The sequence below is a fragment of the Ixodes scapularis genome, unplaced genomic scaffold (assembly GCF_016920785.2).
Source record: "Ixodes scapularis isolate PalLabHiFi unplaced genomic scaffold, ASM1692078v2 PGA_scaffold0__279_contigs__length_252992795, whole genome shotgun sequence".
In the NCBI taxonomy this organism is placed as follows: Eukaryota; Metazoa; Arthropoda; class Arachnida; order Ixodida; family Ixodidae; genus Ixodes; species Ixodes scapularis.
This window is the reverse complement of record NW_024609835.1, coordinates 109,492,194-109,514,677: the sequence shown is the minus strand read 5'-3', so window position 1 is coordinate 109,514,677 and position 22,484 is coordinate 109,492,194. Positions and strand designations below refer to the sequence as shown.

Here is a 22,484-nt window from a genome sequence, read left to right as displayed (position 1 = left end):
CCTCCTGTCCCTAAATTTCTCGGCGGATTAGCTTTCATAGTACAGCAAAGAGCTTAATTCTACCAAACACAGCTAGGCACTTACCGTAGAATAGTGTGCATCCACCCATCCCACAATAAGCGCCCACTCCCGAATTTGTAAGATCTGAGAAAATATGCACAGTACATTGACATGTAAAACTGATGACCGGACAAGCGCCCAACCCCCATTTTTTCGCAATTATCTGCAAATTTTGAGCGGGCGCTTGCCCGGTATTTTACATAGTTATGGTTAAAAGCATAAGACATGCAAAATGAATGTTGTTATCAGGGCCACACTTTGTTTAAGAAGTCCTATGCAGCAGTTGCTTTTGAAACATAAAAGCTGATTAATGAAGGACAAAGCACGCACATGCAGTGGCTAGCAACGGGAGGGGGCCGGGGGCCATGGGCGGGTACCAGGCGTCCCAGTCGCCAAAAGGGGTGCTACTTCTGACAGCAGCAACCCCCATCCCTGCCCTCTTTACTGGTTGGCTGCGATCTCTGGGAGTGAATTGGAGGGTTGGAGGGGGGAGGGAGTGCTACAACGGACATAAGGGCCCCAAGTGCCGGATGGCCTAGCTACGCTACTGTGCACATGTGAGTGGTAACTTAAGGTATGGAATTGAAGGTGAACCAAATAATAGTATTCTATGGGAATAATCTTAGAATAGACACATTTCTCACAGGACACCACCAATTAAAGGTTCTCTTGCTGACTGTGGGGCCTGCAGGTAATATGTCACACTTTACATTGATGAAAGGTTCATACCTTGTCCATGTGAAAGATCAGATCCAGCTCACACACATTTTCAAAGCACTTGTCCAAAGTTTCCACAAACACCTAAAAAAAGTAACAAACACAGGAAGATTAGAAAACAGCATATTTTTCATCACTGATGAAATGCACTAGAAGAGCTTTTCAACTCTATGTTACGTGACATGCACTTGCATCATGAAATCAAACCATAGCTATGTTGTGCAATGATGGCAGGTTCTGATCTTGACGATGTACATATCCACTGGCTTTAGGTCTCCAGTGGTTGACAATAGCAATGTCACCTTGACATGAATCACCACTTCACAGCTTCAAATTTGGAAGTTGCCTGCTTTGTTTTTTTAGTGTTATATGTTACAAAAAAAATAGCCTTTGAGCAAAAAATGCCTCACACTTTAATTGCCAATTTGGCCATATCCTTTCTGATCCTCACTCCTCTATATCATGTTTTAGCCACTTGGTTCTGCTTGTTTCTAGGCAACTGACTTCAATTGCTGTAAGCCAGCTCCCCAACTTCTGTTCTATGCTTGATTTGTCTACAAGTGTTGTGTCAAAAGTCAAATTTGGGGGTTTTATGTGCCAAACCAATGGGGCATCGGCACGCCCCAGCAGAGGACTGAGGATTAATTTTGACCACCTGAGGATCTTTTAATAGGCTCGGTTACACGGCGCGTCCTCAGCAATAAGCTTCCATCATATTGCGGACACCTAGGCCTGGATTCTAACCCGCCACCTCGGGATATGCAGGCTGGCGTTTTGCCTCAGACAAGTCTTGTGCCTTAAGACTACAAGGCATTAGCACAGTTGACACGCGACATCAAACACAGAAAAGGGGTTAGAGAAGTGGCATACAACAATCAAAACATGTTCCCAAGAGGAGCCAAGCAGATAAAACATGAAACACAAAAAACCTAGAGGTGTAAATAGTCAGAAAAATTTTTCACTGAAAGGCTAGAAAAGGCTATTTTTCTTTTGCGACATGTTCTAATAAACAAGGCAGGTAACTTTAAATCTGAAGCTGTAGGGTCATGATCTGCATAAAATGAATGCAGAGTTGTTGACTAGCCATTTGGGCAAAACACAAGAATGGTGGCTGTGGCACCTTGTCCACTTTGTGAACCAAGTATGGTAAGGCATGCACGCAAAAAGGCATGTAAGCCACTACGACAATTGCCCCATGGCACTGCTGGTACGGAGCAGCTGACAGTCACACGTTCACCTTCATTTAGATCACGACTAGATGGTCATATGGCTATGTAAAATAATGCATGACATGATGCGTAATGTTCGAGTAATGCTTGTCATATGTTATCAAAAGCAGAACTATCCGTTCTGCTTATGATAGCCAAAGGACAGTAGTTTATGTAATTTCGAATATATCATAGAAGCAGTGCCTGAACAAGAGCGGTAAAGGAATTCCAAGGAGTCGCACATCATCGCTAAACAAAGAAAACCGAAATTCCTTCACAACTATTTAATCTCACTTTACTAAACATGACCGGGGGGGGGGGGGGGGGGGGGGGGTTAAATCTATAATAAAGAGTATGTATGGCTGTTCACTTTTGTTTTAAGCTAAGGACGTTCATGCAATTTGGTTCTCCTATACTTTGCCACACAAGGCAGCACGAAAGAAACTTCACCACATTTTTGTATGCAATGATTAGCAAGGATAGATTAAACCGATTGGAACAAAATTGTTCCATGGTCATTGAAGAGATGATGTTGCCGAACCTGAATTAGGTCCAGAATCCCCAGCTCACTCTCCGAGGAGTCCACGCAGAACACAAAGTACAAGGTGGCATAATGACGGTAGATAATCTTGTAGTCAGAGCCACCAATCAGTCTGTCAATGAAATAAGACAATGACATGCATTTATAGATTCCTACAAAGTAATTTGTGATGTGCAATGCCCTAGTTCAGAGGTAAATCCTAGCAAATGCAAGTGTTTCACATAATGCACGTTTGCAGGAACCAGCAATCCGCAGGTGCTTTTATGCTGAGTCCCACAAGAATGTAATTGTAATTTATTTGCACAAGAACAGGTGCATTCACGGAGGCGTGCTAGGCTAAAAAGAAAGGTGAAAACCCTTACGCGTGTGCGCCTGCGACCCTGTTCACCCTTAAAGGGGGACCTGCAGTAATATCCTTCCACCTGATGGAAAGTCCTCCTCGCTCTCTTTTTTGCCCTTTCCCTCTTGTCTAGCTGCAGGGCGAGGTGGGGGGAAGGTCCCCTTTTGTACCGGCTTCTTCTAAAAGGTAAGCCTAGAAAAGCCCATAATCAGCAGCAGGCTCTTTAACCCCTCGTAAAGCCTAGCCCTCCGGGTGAATGTTTTACGGAGCAGTTCCCTGGCAGTCACCCACCCACTTGAGGTGTCGAAGTTGTTTGGCTGCAGCCTGTGGCAAAGTAAATGCCTACTGGAGAGCTATGATGCATTCCCACGCTCATTGAACATACTTTTCATACTTATTCTCGGCTTCCCAAATAAAGAGTGCAGAACGCATACCGTAGAATACCGCGCTTCCGCCCATTCCACATTAAGCGCCCATACCCAAATTTGTAAGATGTGAGAAAATATGCACAGTACATTTATGTGTGGAATTGATGACCGGATAAGTGCCCATCCCCCATTTTTTCATGATTGCCTTGAAATATTGAGTGGGCCTAGCTGAAAATCCCGATTAGATCCAATTGGAATTCTAACTGGTTTTAATTGGAACCAATTAGTTTTAGTGGGTTCCAATTGGAAGCACACTGGCCAATGGGTCTCACCAATTGGAAAAAGTTTTCCAGTTGGAATTTTAATGGGTTCCAATTGGTTCCCATTGCAGTGACCAGTTGGTTGTCCCAAAACCTAGCTGGTACCAATTGGAAATTCCAATTGGAATCTAATGGGAATTTTCAACTGAGGACGCTTGCCCGGTATTTTACGGTATGTGAGATGTGGTGTTTTCAATATTTGAGCATGATTTACATGTTCACAAAATGTTCAGCATCCCCAGAAAGCCAGTCTATCACGGTCAAACCTGCCTCAAATTTGGGAATGATGAAAAAGATAAATGTGTACCAGGCGCAGAAATCTTAGCAAATCTCTGTTTTCGTATAGCTCACACAAATTATAGTGTGCCTAATTTGCAGGATATGATGGCCAACGAAATGTGGATGAAATTTATATTTACAGATCCCAACAACCACATGAGTTGAAAGGGCAGCAAGGGTGAGTGTCGATATTAGGAAGTTTTAGTAAATCATATTTAACTCTCCGATAACCACACTTCACTACAATATATAAGCTAGCCTTGTTGTGAGCATTCTTTATCGAGCACGGCTACCGGAGCAGAAAACGCAATATTAATCCCCTATTGGGGAGTTTAGCGTGTTGCGTTATCGTTCAACGTTGCTTGCACTGGTGCTATAGCACAAGCTGCCACTTCAAATAATTCTTTGGAGTTTTCAAAAATCGAGAGCAAAAGCAGCTCATTTTTTGTAACGTGACACAGGATTGTAATTTAACATTTTACAAATATAGGTACACTGCACCACGAAGTTAGCGTGAACAAACTATTGGCAATTTTTTTTTCTTCTTTTTTCTTGTTAAAAATGAATGATATTAAGGAAACTGTCAATGCGAGTACACGACCTAAGCGGTAGACCTTACAACTAAACAATCATAGCTGAAAAAAAAAAAGAGCGCCGATGATGTGTTTGCGCTAACAAAGTGGCGTAATGTACACATATCACTACACAATCAGTGCAAACAGAGTAAGCCAGTAAATTTAATAAACCAATAAAGGTTTTTGGTGTTTTATTTATAGCTGAAATTTTGACATTTCAATACAAGCAATTTGGCAAAGAGTGCTGCTATTGGGCACCAACTTACATGGCATCAATTTGTTCCCATACACTAACATCTGCATGACCCTTGCATTAAAATGTCAATTTTGTGTTTGCGCTTTGTCACGCAGAGTAAGAGACAGGTCCATTTCTCGAACATTTTAACAAAACCTCCATAACGCCAGATAGACATTTTGCGAGTACGCTCTATCACTGCTGGTTTAGAGTATTATCTACGTCAAGCGATCTGATACTCTTTGCCAAACTGCTTGTATAAAAATAACTTTCCAGCTATAAAAAAAAAAAAATATATTCTTTTTAGAATAACCTTATTGATATACTCTCATCATGTAGACGTATGCACACATTACGCAACACTGTCAGCGTGAACACCACATCGGCGCTTTTTGCTATTTTTTCCCAGCAATGTATTATCTAGCACAATGAGCCCAGCACATTGAGCTTCAACACAAAAGAGGAAATATATGGTTGTGCTACTCGAAAAAATGTGTGGACAGGAAGGTATACACGACGTTTCGGGCGGACACCCTTCTTGAAGAAGGGTGTCTGCCCGAAACGTCGTGTATACCTTCCTGTCCACACATTTTTTTGAGTAGCACAACCATACATTTGCGATTTCGTGTTCTCGCATATAACAGTGTTCTAAACATTATTAACTTCTAAGGAGAAAACAAAAACGGGAAAAACCGGTGCTATACTTCGTTTCAGCTTCCGTCCGAGCGCAGCCAAAGGCTGAGGGACGGCTCGCAACTTCGAGAAGGGCAGTCCTACGCACCACAAAGTAGTCCGCAAAAGTATTTTTATTTTAAATAACTGTTTTGTGCGTAAACATTGCACAATATTATAGATATGTACTGCTGAGAAAGATTTACAACTAAAGGAATTAAATATATGAAGTTTATGGTTTTATTAATATATGTGAATGCATGTGGTTTGGTGAAAACACGTACATCCGCTGGCAACACGGCTGTAGCGCTCAGTTTTTCTGTGTGATTCCGTTCCCGTAATGATTGAATCATGTGCTTGCTGCTTTCCTCTTCGAATCGGTTCAAAACGTCCTTTCGTAAAGGCACGTTTGCCTTTACGAAAGGCGTCAGGCACGAGAGGTCGTGATGAATGTCTGCTTTGAAATTCGGCAGGAGACTCCGGCCGCGTCGTACCGCGAATGCGTTGTAAACAAGAAAAGCGTCCGGGCCACTCCAATTCACTGATACGCGGTGAACTCAGGGCACCCCTTTACCTGCCGATCACATTGAACGCCGAGAAGCTGGTGAAAAGGACTGCGCCTCGAGCCCTGGTATATTTAGTCAACACAAGGAAACACCAACGGCCGGGTCATCGGGCACCTTGCAACGTGTACTTACATAACGAAACTATGCCGAACAGGTGGAAAGCTCGGGCGCAAATGGCAGCGGCCAGCCTACTTACTGAAATCCCCCGTGACTAAATTTCAGAACGCGAAAGGGCATTTTTTAAACCTGTAGCAGACGATACCGTTGATACACCCGTAGCAGACGAAACACTCGGCAAGCGCGGGCGGCGCGGACGACCAGCGGCGCAGCGGAGTGATACAAAGGTGCAGGCGAGATCGCGTGGCCTATTGCCGGCGTCTGATTGGCTCCGGCCACACGTAGCTTTGGCTGCGCTCGGACGGAAGCTGAAACGAAGTATAGTTTGTTCGTGCTAGGTGCGTGGCAGAGTATACCTATAACGCTTTAACAATGTCAAACTACAGCCCCGTGACATGTTAAAAAAGGGCTGTTTTGCTTTAGTTTCTTGAAGGTTCGCAAGAATACTTTGAAGGGCAGAATCGACTCCTTGCTAAGAGGTATTTTGAAAAGTGTTTCGTTTGACAGGCCAGATGTCTCAAGCGCGTTTATATTTCAAGAGCTCTGTTTGCCATCCTTCGAGGGTCTTTTTAGGGAAACTGTTGTGCTCCGTCATTTCTGGAATTCTAGTTTTATTACAGCCTACATTGCGCAGCGACCTATGAGGCCATCGCTCCGCTTCCAAATGCCGCGCATCAGAACGAAGTATGGTGAGCGCACGAGAGTGTACTACGTTTCGCAAATATTTAACAGCCTACCGGAATCCTTTCTATCCATAACTTCGAGGCAAAAGCTCAGGAAGGCGTTACGGAATTTAGAGCTGTGAGGTTAAGCTTTGTTGTTGTTGTTGTTTTTTGTTTTTTTATGGTTATCAAAGTTTTTTTTTTTTTGTTTTCTAGCCCTACAAGTGTACCTTGTGATTCCGAGAACGTGTAAATTTTGAAAGTCAGAAAACTTTTTCAACTTTTTTTTAGAACGTACCTTACTACAATGTGTCTTTCTTTTGTATCGCCACCTGCCGAGCCAGGTCCACAAGCCCTTGAGGCTTTCACCGGCTCGCTATTGTACTTTCAAAAATGTATTTTTTTCAAATAAAACTATGTTCTATGTTCTACACTATTGGCGACAAGTGCGATCGAAAGCGTCGCTGTGGTAGGCCTGCCACGATTGGCCGAATGCTGACAATGACATCAGCAAAAAATTTCTCATCGACGGAAATAAGAGGAATCTAAGAACTTCAATTTTGATGGTGTTGGCAGTGCTGCTTTGACAGTGCAGTGATTTCAAGCTTCCACCATGCTAATTACAGACACCATCAAACATGTTCGCATGGTAATGACGTCACAAGAGGTAACTATAGGGGGGCGCTAACAAGACATCTCGCCGCCAATTGTACCGAAACAAGCAAGGTTGAAAGAAAACACAACATGCTAAACTCCCCAATGAGGGTTTTAATGGGAGTCTTCGTAGACTGTTTTTCCACCTTCGCTACGCTCTCTGGTGCTGCATGGGGAGGACAAGAGGGAAAGGGCAAAAGAGAGGGAGAGGAGGAATTTCTGCCAGGTGGAAAAATATTTTTGCAGGTCCCTCTTTAAGCTGAGACTATAAGCTCCGCTTTCAGTGCGAGCTCGCTGGTTTCTGCAGTGCTTTGGTTGCACGTGCCTGCACGCTAATACTTGTGTTAGCAAGGGCAGAAACCTCGAGCTGAAGGTGGAGCCTCTAGTCCCAGCTTAAAGGGATACTACAACAAAATTTCGGCGATCATTTTTTGGTCTATATGTGTTCAAAGGAGCAGTATCACATCAAACACACCAATGTCTTGTTAAAAAAGTCACGAAAATGAATTTTAAAATGAATTAAACAATTAGCAAAGCGCACCTTGTGGATGTCGCTAATGCCTTGTTTGTAATGCCCGTCAGAAACCTTGACAGGTAGTGAGGGTAACTGTCTTGCCTCTGGCCACCACGAGAGATTAGCGGAGGGAGGCACTCCCCTCTTCCCGAGAATCCCTTTTGTGTGTCTCAGAAGTCGCTATCGTCCCTCCACAGGATTATAAAAGATTAACCCGTCACTCAAAATTCGTACAAAAGCAGCCGGTTTCGGTGGCTGGAACGACTAGGCCATCCTCTCGACGTCAGCCTCGCCGTAGCTTTGCTTGTCCCGAGACGAACTACATCACGATTGCATTGGATGTCACGTGCTCTCCGCTGGCTGTTCTCCGAGCGCTTGCCAGAGCGGGCTGTTTATAATGAAAAATACAGCCACCAGGCTCAAAATACAAACGTCCGATTGTCATTTACAGGTAGAGTAAAGCTATACACACTTTGTAGTGCACTTCGGCTGGAAATGATTATACACACTATGTGAAACTAGTATAAAACGAATGGTTACGAATAGTATAAAACGAATGTTCTCCAAGGAAAACTCACTGGCCACAGGCCGGGGAACTGTTGAGGCTTCGGCCGGTACTAAGGGAACTATGACTGAAGAATACTGGACCATCCTGCCACATTTGCCAACAGGAAAAATGGTGAAGAACAGCGTGGTGTTGCACTACGACACCGGCGGACGCCTATACCGGGCCAAAGATTTCGTACGACCGTTACAACAGGCTCGAGTATTGTCGGAGTTGGTGGGTCTCAGAGCCCATCAGATGGGTCACGTGTGGCACCTCAAGTTGAAAACACCTCAGGCCAAGGAGAAGCTGCTGCAAGCCGGTGAAATCCAGGTGAAGGGGCGTCGCTGCCTAGCGATTGACCCATACCGGAGAGAGGTCAGGGTGAAACTGCATTGGGTGACCTTTGACGTGCCCGTCGACACTGTCCGCCGCACCTTCGAACCGTACGGCGAGGTAAAGAGCCTCGTCCGTGAGATGTGGAAGGTGGACGAACTCGTGGGCGTCGAGTCCACAAAGCTGTCAGTCGTCCTAACTCTCCGCTAGGACCTGACACTGGAGAGCCTGCCGCACCAGCTCCGATTCTACGGGAGCACGGTACCGGTAGTGGTTCCCGGGCGTGCGCCTGTTTGCCTACGTTGCCGACGCATTGGGCACATACGTCGCGAGTGTAGGGCGCCTTGGTGCTCCGAGTGTCGTGGTTTCGGGCACGAAAGCATGGACTGCACCCGCACGTACGCCCAGGCTGCGGCAGTGCAAAACGATGATGGCGGCGTCAACGAGGAGCTGATGAACGATGTCGAGGCCGAGGAAGCTGCAAGCATGGCGGGGGTGCAAACAGTGAAGGTGCACATGGTAGCAACACTCAAGCACCTACTGAGTATTGTAAAAGCTTGGTCTGCTGGGCAAGTTGGTAGTGGACATTCATATTAAAAATAGCGCAAAAGAGACGGGACAAAAAGACGAAGAAGCACACAGGACAAACGTTTGTCCTGTGTGCTTCTTCGTCTTTTTGTCCCGTCTCTTTTGCGCTATTTTTAACACCTACTGAGGCACCGAATACCAAGGATGAAGAGTGGCAAGGAAAGTCGGAGGCTGAGGAGATTTCTTCGACAACGCAAAGTAGCGAAGACAGAACTGTGCCTGGATCCGATACAACTAAAACCTCCGAGGATGAGAAACATGGCAACGACATAGATTTCAACCCGGCGATGATTAAGCGAAAACCCGAAGGGGCAGCTGTGGCTGTTACTGAACCAGGTGAGCAGCCTCAGCAGCGCTCGGAACAAGAGGGGGATGATGTCAAGAACAAAAAAAGTCGGGGGGGGGTCTCCAAGGCAGTCATCGTCCTTGTCTCAAGGCAGCCCGCCGCCCCAGTAACAGTTTGTCATTGAGGCATGATATGCTCTTTGTGCGTACACGCAAATGACCACACCAGTCCTTGAAAAGCCACTGCGTGTAGGCACGTTGAATGTTCGAGGTCTAAGTGACAGGCGTAAGCAGTATCAGCTGAATCGCCTGTTTATTGACCAAGAGCTAGACATAGTTGCAATACAAGAGACAAAGATGGAGAGCGACGAGCGCACTGAGAGCATGTTACGACCCTTTACATTGCGGTGCAACGTTTGTGTAAGTCATGCAGTAGGAACTTCCAAAGGTTGCTGTTTGTTCTTAAAAGATTTGATCGGTATAACTGTAGGGTATGTTGTCACATGTCTAACGGGTAAGCTTGCAATTTGTGATTTCACATACTATTCGACCCACTGGCGTGTTATTTGTCTGTATGCGTCGAATTCTGCAGTGGACCGCAAAATCTTCTGTGAATTTGTCCATGGTTACTGTATGTGCGAACGTAATGTTATTTTGCTAGGAGATTTCAATTGTGTCTGTTCAACAAAAGATAAGACCGGAGTGACCCCGTACAGAGATGCTGGCACGTTGGTATTGAACGACATAGTCAGCGAGGCAGGTCTTTATGACGTGACGGAATGGATCGGTCACGTGGGAACCGTTCAGTACACTCATTTCCAAGCAATCAGCCACACTCGGTTAGACAGAGTTTACATATCATTAGAACAAGTGCCAGTTTGCAATGAATATCAAGTAATTCCGGTATCGTTCAGTGACCACTGCATAGTTTCTTTTGTTTTGGGAAGCATGCATAGGCAACCAATGTTTTCCTGGGAACTATGAAAGTTGAACTGTCGACTCTTAGACGACGAAGGGTTTACAAAATTGGTATGAGGCCTCTTAAACAAGTTAGAAGAAGTTTCAAGCAACTATGCAGCTGAATGGGAGGGTTTTAAACAAGAGTTTCAAATGATAGCCATAGAAAAAGTCTGTGCTGTAAAGGCACTTCAAAGACGCGAGGAGGCGATCATGCGTAGAAACTTTCAAACGCTCATCAGAGAAGAAAGTAAGTCACCGGGTGAATTCAAAAACGATATATGTGAATTGAAGGAAAAAATGGAAGTTCTTGATCAAGAGCGTTATCACGGAGCCCTTATCAGAGCACGAGCAGAAAAGTTTGCTGTAGGGAAATTTCCAACAAAAAAGACGTTGGGCATGAAAAAAACGTTATGCACAAAAGAACACAATCAGCAAAATCGAAAAGGATAGAAAGATTATGAAGGACCCAACAGATATTGAACAAGCGTTTTTTGAGTATTATTCAAAATTGTTTGCGCACAGCCCAGTGAAAGTGACATAATTTATGGAGGAGTTCTTAGTGCTTTTGCTGAAGCTAAATGAGGAAACTAAGGAATCTCTTGAGATGCCGATCACCGTGACAGAAATAGTGAAAGCGGTAGACGAACTAAGCCCTGGAAAAACACCTGGACTCGATGGAACTAGTGCAGCTTTCTACAAGACCTTTAGAGATAAAGTTGCGCCAGTGCTACACAATGTCTTTAACGAGGCCTATGAAGGAAAAAGACTACCTTTGTGAGGTCTCACACCGCGTTAATACCCAAGACCGAAGATATTGTCAAATTGCGTTCGGTTACATCCTATAGGCCAATCAGCTTAACAAACGTAACAAAGGAGGTGGACTAAATAAATGAGTTAGCTGAGTTTGAGATGTCGTCCTGTCTATTTTCTGTCCCTTCTACGTTTTGATGTTTCTTCTCTACCCCAGTCTCAGGTCAATTCAACATGGTTAAACTCCGAATGCCCCTCTTCGTATTGATGGTTCAAGATGGTGCGGGCTTTAGCCACGTTGTGGCATATGCTTTTGTCTCGTCTGAACAGCAGCATGTTGTTACGCGCCTTTTGGAGCTATTTGTTCAAGGAAACAAAGCAACAGCAAACACAACAGTGGTGGTCGTGGACAAGGATTTCACTGAAATCACTGCCGTCAGAACGACATTCCTGAGTGCACCAGCAATTCAGCTATGTCAATGTCATGTGTTCAAAGCGTTCAGGGCTGTAGTTGGACAACTTGCCAAGTCATCAGATGAGCGGGAACGTCTGTTGAGCTGCTTTGGTGAGATGTTGCACGCTCCTACTTCAGACAAGTTCAAGGAAGCGAAGGCCGAGTTTGAGAGGTTTGCAAGTGCAGATGTTTCCAGCTATTTCGCTAAAAACTGGGGCAGCATTCCCAAAAATGTCCGTTAGGCACCTCTGCGACTGAAAATTCACGGGCGGCAACAACACTACAAACCGCGTTGAATCGCATAACGCCCGGATAAAACATGTCCTGTTCTCATCATCAAAACTCCATGAAGCGCTGCGTGGACTAAGGAAGTTGTCAAGTAGCATGCTTCACGAGGTTCGTCACAAGATCATGCTCTTAAAGACTTCAGAGTTTTATTCTTACGAAGCATCCAAAGATGTACAAAAGCAGTGCTCAAAAGTACTTACACCGTACGCCTGCAAGTTGGTAAGCGACGAGCTGGCCAAGAGACGAGACGATTCTTTACAGATTAAAATCCTCTCTCCGGAAACCTACGCAGCTTCATCCAGTTGCTCCGACGTCAGCCATAAGGTTTCGTTTCAGGATCAGTCGTGCAGCTGTACCACATACGCCAAATGGGACTACTTTGTCAACATTTCCTCGCCGTCTGTGTGAAGTTCGATCTAAAACCACCCCTTGAAAAGGCAGTTCACAAGTGCTGGTTTAAGTCGTGCCAACTGCAGTTCCTCAGCAATTCTGCAAAAAGCAACCCTGAAGCTGGCAGTTCCAAAGAACCAAGAATACATTCTATGCCAGGGTCCTCCCTTGAGAAGATGAACCGGAACCAGAGATTAAACTATAGAATGTGAACACTTAGAGCTGTCGCAGACAACTTGGCTGACTGCCACCCAGACGTCTTTGTAACACGCCTAGCGTTCCTCGAGTCTCTGAATGCCTCTTGGTTGAGGAGAGAGGATGTAACACCAAGAGTTTCCCATGAAGAGTATGAAGATGTTGAAGTAGTGGAAAATGTCACCACACAAGATGTCCGTCCAGCCATCGTGTCTAAAATCAATCAACAGGAGGAAACCGAACAGGAACAAGTCAACGTGGCCACTGGATGTGCTAGCAGCAGAGGCAATGTAACTGTTTCAGATAGTGACACACCAAGCAGTGCTAGCCAAGGGTGCACTGCCACTTATCAGTTCAAACTCCCCGAGGTGAACAGCCGAGGACGTCCGTCAAAGAGAGTGCTACAGAACAGACTGAAGCGAGCAAAGGAACTGGATGAGGACGGGCCTGTGCCATTCAAGCATCTGTCTGAAAAGGCAAAAGCGAAATGTAAGAGAAAAAACCACATTGTGGTAATAATCTTTTCTGAACTCTGTTTTGCATTTTATCTTTCCAGTGCTCTTGGCTGGCTTAATTGACAAGCACCTCTCTCAAATGTGTGCTGGATGGATCATAATACCTCCTGGAGGAGACTGATGTGGAAGTTCGTCTGGAAACCCTGCCCAGTGCTCTGCTAGACTGCAGGGTTTCCCTACCAAGGCTCAAGAAATACTTTACCCCAGATGCATAATCCCTCTAGACTTCTTCAGGTATGCATTGTCATAATTTCTTCCATGGTATAACACTTTTGTGTTCTGCTTGAGCTTTGAACAGCAATTGCTTTTCTCACAGTTGCTGCAAAGAGCAATGAACTGTGGATTTGTAGTCTTTGCAAGGAAAAAGATGATGGAGAGCTGAAGATGGTCTGCTGTAAGCAATGTTTAGAGTGGTTTCACCGGTGAGGGCATCTTTATTAACTTTCCACTTTACCTGGTACGGTTCTTTAGTGTGCAGTCTGTATTTCATGCTGTCCTAACCATATCCCTCTGGATCCTAGGAAAGGTGTACCCCCTTAATTATGCAGTTTTCTTTTAGCAAGGATGAACATGTTCCTTTCAAATTATTTTATTACATTATAATTGCTCATAAGTTAAGAACAGAGAGCGAAGGGAGAGAGGACAAGTAGTAGAAAGGCTGAAGAGGAGGTTTCCCCTTTCCTCTTCAGCCCTCCTAGTGCTCGTCCTTTCTCCCGTCGCCCTCGCTTCTTAACCTGTCACTGACTACAGAAAGGGTTGAGATATAAAATATAGTTGCAACAAGGTTATTTAGGCTGGCCTGTTTCAAACACCCTTTAAAACAGCAACTATGGAGTACCTTTCTCACCGTCGCATGAGCATGAGAGGAAAAATATATGCACCAGGCTATTGTAGGCAATACAATTAGTTCCCCTTTTTGCTTGATTTGCAATTTTATTAAACTGCGCTGGGCACTCAGTCTCCTATATTGCAGGTCTTGCACTGCAGTAACCTGGCAAGATATCAAAAAGCAGAGGTGCTGTCTGCGGTGCAAAGAAGGGCTGTAAAGGCAGTCCGTAATGCAGCCTGCGGGCTTGTTGGCAGTAGCCAACTTTAATTAATAAACCCTATAAATGTTGTAATGTGTCCCTGCATCGCCTCATGTTTTAAAAGGCCATACTATACTGGTTTTGGATTCACCAAGGATATAAATTTTTAGCATCTTTTTTTTTAGTGTGATTAAAGTACAAAATACGTAAACTAATTATGCAAAAATATATCATAGGAAACGGGCCCTGCACACTTCCGGTGCTCTTCACTCGAAACGAACACCAAACCGGCGTTATCAGATCAAACTCATAACCCCCCCCCCCCCCCCCCCCCTCTTTCGGTGCTCTGGGGCCCGGAAATTTTACAATAGTACAGTTATGCTCTCACGCCTGTGACTTAGCTGCTATTTTAGAAGACTTGTTTAGTTTGGCATGGCCGTCCTTAGCCTGAATAGCAACTCCGATGGAATGACTTGGCTCAGAGTCACAGAGTCTGTATGGAAATTTAGACGAGCATGTTGACATACTTGTTAAGAAAAGGAAAGAAAGACATGACACGAAAAGATCCAAACGGGCGCGCTAGAAGAAGCATGCACGTTTCAAACTTGAGGGCGATCGTGCCTGCCCTCTAAATGCTGCCGTTCGTTGGAGTTGCTTAATTTATACTCAGCGTCAACATTTTCGTACTCAGATGACTCCCATTCCCCTTCCTCCAAAATCGGTTGTAATATGCGGGCATATGTCCGAGCGCAACCGTACCTACAAGCGCGAGCCCGCTGCCCTGAACGACGCGTGCACTGCACGAGCGCGCTTGTTGAAATCACGGAGCTCGCTCTTGCAACTTCTGCGGTGCTCACAGTTAAAGTGAAACGGAGTATAGCCACGCACCACTCGGCCCTGTAAGCATTACCAGCGTAGCGCAAAAGAGTTTACGTCGAGTATAGTTTGGCGTCCGTTGGCGATCGAGTAGAAGTACATGACAAAGTTGGCAGCAAAGTGTGTGTCGTGTCGTGCGACTAAACATCGGTTTTAGAATCCACCGCTAGATGGCGCAAGCCCATAAAAATTGGTCCATTCAGTTGGCGCAACCAGTTGGCGCAACTGCTGGGTAGTGCAAGCCGCCGCCCGGTTCAGGCTTAAGACGTATTCATCCATCCATCTATATGGTGTGAAGTGCGTATAGCCATTTCCGGTTGAGCCGCACTACGGGGTGCGTATTGGGCAGGAGACCGAACTATAGGGGGTGCTCTGACCCGTTTGTTTCCCCACACCTCGGTGTTTACTCAACACAAGGCCTGTGCAAATGCTCACAGGCCATATGGGCATGTCCATGTCATCTTCTACAATAGAGCGCGGGGCACAGTTTATTGTAAAAAATACTAACAATCAACGAAGCGACGTTAAGTGCCTGATCTATCCTTAGAGAATGCGAGCTTGACCCACTTCGGCTTTTGTGCTGAGCTGGGACCGTGCATGCTGCATTGTTCATCCAGGCCCGAGTGGAAAGAAAAGAGCCCCTCCTCCCCCTCACCGGAGAACACAAACTCCAGCCGAACGCTGATGCTGCGTTCGGTTATGTTGGCCGAGCGCTGAGTCACTGTATTTGTTGTCCCCATCCATGTAGTTCTAAAGTTAACCGGTTGGGGCGTCACGGTCGCTCCTCCTCCCCAATAGCTTTACTCATTTTTGAACATGACGGGTATAGACCCGCTGCTCTGGGGCAGGGGGCGCGAGCGCATCCGCAAGACGCGACCATGTTATGATGGCTGAACCATCCAGGTGGCTCTGTAATGTTTGATTTTGCAGGTGCCACGTTCGAATGCAAGCATCTAAAGGTGCGCGATAACAAAACCTCTAAAGAAATAAAAATTTAAAAAAGATTTATGGAGCTCGTGGCCGCGGGACACTGCGGCCACGAGCTCCATAAATCTTTTTTAAATTTTAAACATTCCTTTCATCATTGCCTTCTTTCATAGCTTCCGCAAGCACGTAAGTTTCACTTTACGTGATAGCGAAGCCGAAGCTACTCGCAAAAGTATGTCCTCCTGAAAGATGCTCGCACTGCACGAGCGCTTGTGCTTGACAGGGACGCTGAAATGTTCGCAGCTTGCTCTTGTAGCCTCTGCTACGCTGGAACTTAGAATGGAACGGAGTAGAAAAAAACTCTAGTGAGGGAAGCGTATTGACGCGTGTTCGAAACCCGAGCCAAATATTCGATTTTGCTCGCCTGGAGTGCTGCTCAAAACTTGAGAGCTACGGGTCTATATTTCAAATTTCGTTGAAGTATCCCTTTAAGGGTGAACGGAGTACAGCCTGCCACCGTGAACGATGAAGCCCGTGGCGCCGCATCCAACGATGATGAGATGGTATTGTACAGTTGCACGTGATGGTGGTTCAAATAGAGCTTGTGAACAAGGGTGAGGGGTTGATGCTGCAGTTAAAGACGTAGATGTTTCGTCTACGTCTTCTACTTTAACTTAAGTTAAATGCAGGCTCTGGAAATATGTAAAACTAAAACACTAATATGACAGACCTCGGCACTGGCCACCAAGATCGGCCCGCTAACTTGCGATCGCAACGTCACAAAGCAAGATGGTCGAACTTACGTTCCTCCCTCCAGGAAATTACAAACATTGTCGTCCCTTTTGGAAACAAGCTGGAACGTTTCCCGTATGATCTGCTGTTGAGACTCTTCGGGCTGAAATTGAAATGAATCAGTCGTTACAGAGGATGTCTCGTACGCCAGCTGGCATCCGATACAAAACTTTTAAGCCTATAAGGGGGGTCAACGACACTCCCTCTCCGCCGTGTTTCAACTGCGAATACTCACGTAAAACTGGTAAAACTTGGACAATCTCGGTTTCCCGTGATTGTTGAATACTAAAATGGCTTTGATCATCCTGAAATGCGTTAGTGGTCAAGTCGGTTTTCACTGTTTACTGCGAAACGTTTAACATACTGCCAGCAAGACTCCAACTTCAGCCATTACCACTGTGGACCGGCTGTCTGCTACTTTCGTTCTTGATGGAAATGTTCGTATATAACAACGAATATTGATTAGGTAGATGCTGATTATTATAAATAATAATAAATATTTACAGGCTTCTCTAGGAAGTGAATGTCCTATGCTTTTATATTTAATAATACGAAACTATTTAAAGACCTAAAACTAAATGCCGCCAATGTATGACGTCATCAGTAATAGTGTCAAGTTTGGGGAGAGTAAAGAAAGCATGAAAGGATCCCAAAACAGAATCTGCCTGCGACACCATAACCACGCTGCGGCTAGCAGCGCTCTCGCTGCGCGGTTTAAAAACGTTTAACGGCGAGCTGCGCTGCGGCGCTGTAATAGGTGGCGCTAGCATTTTGTTAGTGGGAAGCTGCATGCGGCCGACTCTAGAGCCATGATGCCCTTTATTGAAAAGTGTCTGGTTTTCCGCACCAACTCATTGTGTACGTCGTTTTTTGTTTTCCTGTCAACGGAGACGGGGTGAAGTCGGTCACTTGAATTGATTCCACCGCTTGAGCTGTTTCAGCCGTCAAAAGTTCCAAGATGCGAGAAATTGTTCACATCCAGGCCGGGCAGTGCGGCAACCAAATAGGTGCTAAGGTAAGCGTTGTTCGAGGTCACATGAACTGGGTTTGGAAGACTTTCCTATGATTCGCCTTACTCACTTTTGCCGGTCGCCACGCCTTAGGCTTAGAGAGTTTTTCTTTGCTACAGTTGCCACGTCTTTGTGAACATCTCGAGATTCGTTACGACGAAAAGTTTGAAAGCACCTCATTGACTCTTCAGCATACAAAGCAGGTGAATTTGTCTGCATATAAGCCCACAAGTGCACATAGTTTTCGCACAAAGCAAGACTGAACACACAAAAGGCTTTATGGAATGAGCACGTTCTGGCTCGCTTGTCACTTCAAAGAAACCGTTGCGGTAGTGGAAGCGTGCATAGTCTGGTAATTTTCTTCTGAAATGTATCTGAATTACCTTTGTGTAGCCCAGATGTGGTCAGTAATTACTATTATAATGACTACTCTACAAAAATCAATAAATTGTAAATGTTCGTTTATTTTAGGGAGTGGCGTAACTCTGGTACCCGGTTCGGATAAAATTTGGGCGAGCCTATCTCGCCGGCAACCGGCACAGTACTTCGGGCGGAAAAATGCCGGCAGTTTCCTCCATTGGCTGGCTGTAACCGCGTGACTACACTGCCGGCAAAATCTTGCGGTGTCATTTTCGTGTGAATCTCTGGGTCATGTTAACCCAATCTTCCCCTTTGTTCACGGCGCTTCGCGGCGACAGTCTGCGGCGGCTTATTACGAAAAGAGTAAAGCTATACGCACTCCGGAGTGCGCTTCGCGCGGAAATGGCTATACGCACTCCTCCGAGAGATCATGCCGCTCGGGCCACCAATTCGAACGGCGCGTGAATCACTGGGGCGCTCGTTAACACAGCCCCCCGCCTGCGTTCACGCCGCTTCGCGGCGACAGTATCGGCTGCTAATTACAAAGCGTAACCAGTACACGCCGCTTCGCGGCGTCCAGCCGGCAATCCAAGCCCCGCTGTCCCCGATCGCACCTCCGGAAAGGGAGTCCATACCATTTAGTTCTGCAAAGTTTCTCGACAACATTCGATTTTTTCTTTTTTTACTGTTCATCGCAAAAAAAGGAAATGTCGTAAATATCGCCAAATGCATCGACAAAACAAAATGTTTGAGAAAAAAAAAAAAAAAAAAAAAAAAGTAGGCCTACCGCGGATCGAACCCGCGTCCACTTGCGTGTGAAGCGGACACCCTAACCCCTACGCCATGGCACCGCTTAGAAAACTCGTTGTGTCCACTCTCTTTATACGAGAAAAGCGGAGTGCGTATAGCCATTTCCGTCCGAAGCGCACTCCGGAGTGCGTATAGCTTTACTCTTACGAAAATGTTAACCCGTATAGACCACTTAAGGCCGACCCACATAGGGCGTATTCTCGACGAATTTACACGCGCGTTTCAGCGGGCGTAATCACGGGATTTGGCGGTCGCTTTTTTCACAAGAGGGAAGAGGGGAAGGTCGCCAAACCACACACGACGCCTTTCGTCGACGTCTCCTCGGCGTTTGGTGCAGTGTGGCCCGACTCGCGCCATTCATGAAAGACAGCAAAATGTAAATCGGCTGCTATATTATTACGTTCCGTAATGGGAAAGAAATAACAGCTTTAATCAGCAACCCAAGCCTAATTTGCTAACGCATAAATCAACGTTACTAAAACACTCCGTTGGGAAACTCGCCGTCGAAACTTGTGCCGCTGGCGTCCACCGAGACCGAGCTAAATACAACAGCACCACTCTTTATCATTCGTCTGTGCTGTGGTCACCTAGAGCTTTTAGAAAGCATGTTTTTGCGTAAAAACAGACGGAAAAGACTTTTTGTATGAAATTTATTGGAGTTTAGTATGAAATGATGGGTGTGTTATGTTTTTAAAATCTTTAGTTTGCAAGGTTTTGTGGCACAATTAATATTGTTTTTATAAAACCATGCCTCAGCGGTGCTTTCAAGTAGCGCATCCCGACCTAGGTGCATTTTAACTTCAGTAGTAAGCCGCGGCGCATCTGCTGGGGAGACGAGGGTCGCACCTCTGTAACCTCTTCCACTGTATCTGTGTCGGCGCCAGAATGGCCGATTAACGTTGAAATAGAAGTAACGTGCAGTTCCTCGAGTGGCCGCTGTGGGAGAAATGGCGGCGTTGTGTTCGCCATTAGCTCGGTTCTCGAAAACAGAGCGGGGCCACTTTTTCTGAGCAGCCTTTTTGGCAGTTTCCCAACCGAGTGGTTTAGTAACGGCATAAATGCTCGCTGCGAATGTCAAGTTGTCAAAAGGTCCCGGCAGGAGGACGGCCGCGATCTCCGCTGAAAACCCTTCCTTTTGTAATTTTTTCTCATCGCCCGCAACATATATGGCATTTTCTTCTGTCTCAGTCGTTCATCGCTCGTTCTAAAGAGACATAGCGATTTCATACAGTTAGCCGATAAACCGGCGAACGCGACAAGTAAGCTCCCATTTCGGCGGCAGAGTTAAGCCAGCCACCCGGCCGCATAGCTAGGCAAGCAGATTCTCGAGCAACTTCCGGCTCTCAACTTGGGAGCTGATTGGCCCGCACCGCGCCGTACGCTTCCGGATAGGCCACGCCGAAATATGCTGAAGCGCCAAGGTCTGTCTCGGTCCGATCGCGGAATATGCGCGTATTTATGCCGACCGAGGAAGCGCTTGTCCCGACACCCGCTGTACGTCGGGATTGCGCCCGCCAAAAAGCTTGTATATATGTCGAAAATACGCCCTATGTGGTTCGGGCTTTAGGCCTCGTTCACACAGCCGGCGTTTCTCCTATCCCGTCACCGTTGCGAGGGGCGTTCTTGTCAAGGGAGAGGATTTTCGGCCCGGTTTTCGATGGAAAGTTGTGCCGTGCCGGGCGACGTAGGGAACTGCTCTACGGTACCGGTGCCCTGGCAGATGACGGAGTCCCGCCCCATCGAAAACCGACCAATCACAAAATAGAAAAGTTTTGCCAAGTTTGGAAGATTTTTCATCATTCGGTTGCCAACAGTGAGCCAACACTTGTTCTGTTTTTCTTGTTCCTTTTTGGCAGGAATTGCTAATAGCAGACACAAGTCCTTAATTTACAAAAAAAAACAAAGAAATGTGCACAACGAGGCACAATTATCTCTTTATTTTGTAATTTAAGTTGAATAAATAAGCAATCCAATCCTGCCGTCGCGACCTCTGTCGCTTTGCTTGCGTGGCCTGTTCGGACACCCTGCTGTCACGTCCCCGCCCCGGCGTGCTCCCGTGACGGTGCCAGGATGGGAGAGGCACTGGCTGTGTGAATGAGGCCTAACCGTCCTTTCAAGGGGTGGGGGAGGGGGGGGGGGGGGGGGGGGTTGGGACCGGTTTTCGATCGAAATCGGGCCGCTGGAGCTGAAATAAGCCAAACGAGGATGTCCAACGTCCCCGTCACCGGCGGGAGACCTGGACCGCCGGCGCCCCGCCCCATCGAGGGATGGCCAATCACAAAATAGGAAACTTTGCTAAATCTGGCAGATTCTCATAAGTTATTTGACCATGGGCACGACTGCGGCAGGGGGAATTCACCTTACTGTGCCCTAACGATGAAGCCAACAAAGCTCTTTTCGGGAAGGAGGGAGGCCAGCGAGGGGGGGGGGGGGGGAGGGTGAAACCATAAAGATAATCATGTTCAGTTTCTGCATGAACATAGTGTTTCCTGAAATATGGCACTTATGCTTACCTGTATCGTCAAGAGGAAAACATGTTAATTCATAATTTAAAAAGTAACTAAAAAGTATCTGGCATTGCTTTTTATCGGTATCGGTAATGCATTCCTTTTATTTTGAGGTAACAGGTCAGCAATGCATTGCTTTTATTTGCAAGCAACGAGTAACGTGCGGGGTCGGTCCGATAAGTACTTAGCCTCACCGCCCGATGGCGCCACTATTCAAGGGAAATTTACTATCATGTAGTACATTCTCGTAGACGGCTACTATCGAAATTTCAACCGAATCGGACTCGTAGTTTTGCTTTGGCCGCATGTGGAAGCGGCAGTTTCTGCAAATTTTAGAAAAATGGAAAAAGAGCAATATCGGTCAGTGATTCGATTCTTGTTTTTGGAAGGGAAATCGCGCAGTGAAATCAAAGAGCGCTTGGATGCTGTGTATAATGACTCTTCTCCTTCGATGGCGACTGTCAAGAATTGGTTTAACGAGTTTCAATGTGGTCGCACGTCGGTTTTTGATGAACCACGCCCAGGTGCCCCGAAAACGGCTACCACGGAGGATAATGTGACAAAAATCCGTGATCTCGTATTGGCAGACCGCCGATTGAAGGTGCGCGAGATAGCTGAGGCAGTAGGCATCTCAAAACACCGCGGGGGTCATATCCTGCATGAAATTTTGGGCATGAGAAAGCTTTCGGCGCGATGGGTGCCACATTTGCTCACTCCGGACAACAAGCGCAACCGTGAGACCACTTCAGAGCAGTGGTTGACGCTGTTTAAGCGCAATCTGTAGGAGTTTCTGTGTCGTTTCATGACCGTCGATGAAACATGGATTCACTGGTACACACCAGAGACCAAAGAACAGTTGAAACGGTGGACTTCACCCGGCGAACGTGCTCCGAAAAAGGCGAAGACTGTCCTATCGGCCGGAAAGTTGATGGCCTCCGTTTTCTGGGATTCACAGGTGTGATCTACATCGACTACCTGTAGAAGGGCAAAACGGTCACAGGGCTGTACTATGCCGAATTATTGGGCCGATTCGACACCGAA

At 46.2% G+C, this 22,484-nt stretch overlaps 2 protein-coding genes across 3 annotated transcripts in view; one reads left to right on the top strand and one right to left on the bottom strand.

The window, feature by feature from the left end:
* Positions 1–17,196, bottom strand: part of LOC8027272 (AP-3 complex subunit sigma-2) — a 33,962-nt gene extending 16,766 nt beyond the window's left edge. The window contains exons 1-5 of one of the 2 annotated variants that reach the window (XM_029990669.4): positions 17,121–17,196; positions 16,992–17,061; positions 16,768–16,859; positions 2,527–2,638; positions 790–861 (exon numbers count right to left, since the gene is read on the bottom strand). In XM_029990669.4, the coding sequence (XP_029846529.1) occupies positions 790–861; positions 2,527–2,638; positions 16,768–16,859; positions 16,992–17,060 (345 nt within the window). In that variant the 5' untranslated portion in view covers position 17,061; positions 17,121–17,196. Of the gene's footprint in view, positions 1–789; positions 862–2,526; positions 2,639–16,767; positions 16,860–16,991 lie in introns of both variants that reach the window. The other variant, XM_029990668.3, reaches the window with a different exon arrangement.
* Positions 17,197–17,513: 317 nt separating this feature from the next.
* Positions 17,514–22,484, top strand: part of LOC8033653 (tubulin beta chain) — a 30,009-nt gene continuing 25,038 nt past the window's right edge. The window contains exon 1 of the mRNA XM_029990667.3: positions 17,514–17,771. Within this exon, the coding sequence (XP_029846527.1) occupies positions 17,715–17,771 (57 nt within the window). The 5' untranslated portion in view covers positions 17,514–17,714. The remainder of the gene's footprint in view (positions 17,772–22,484) is intronic.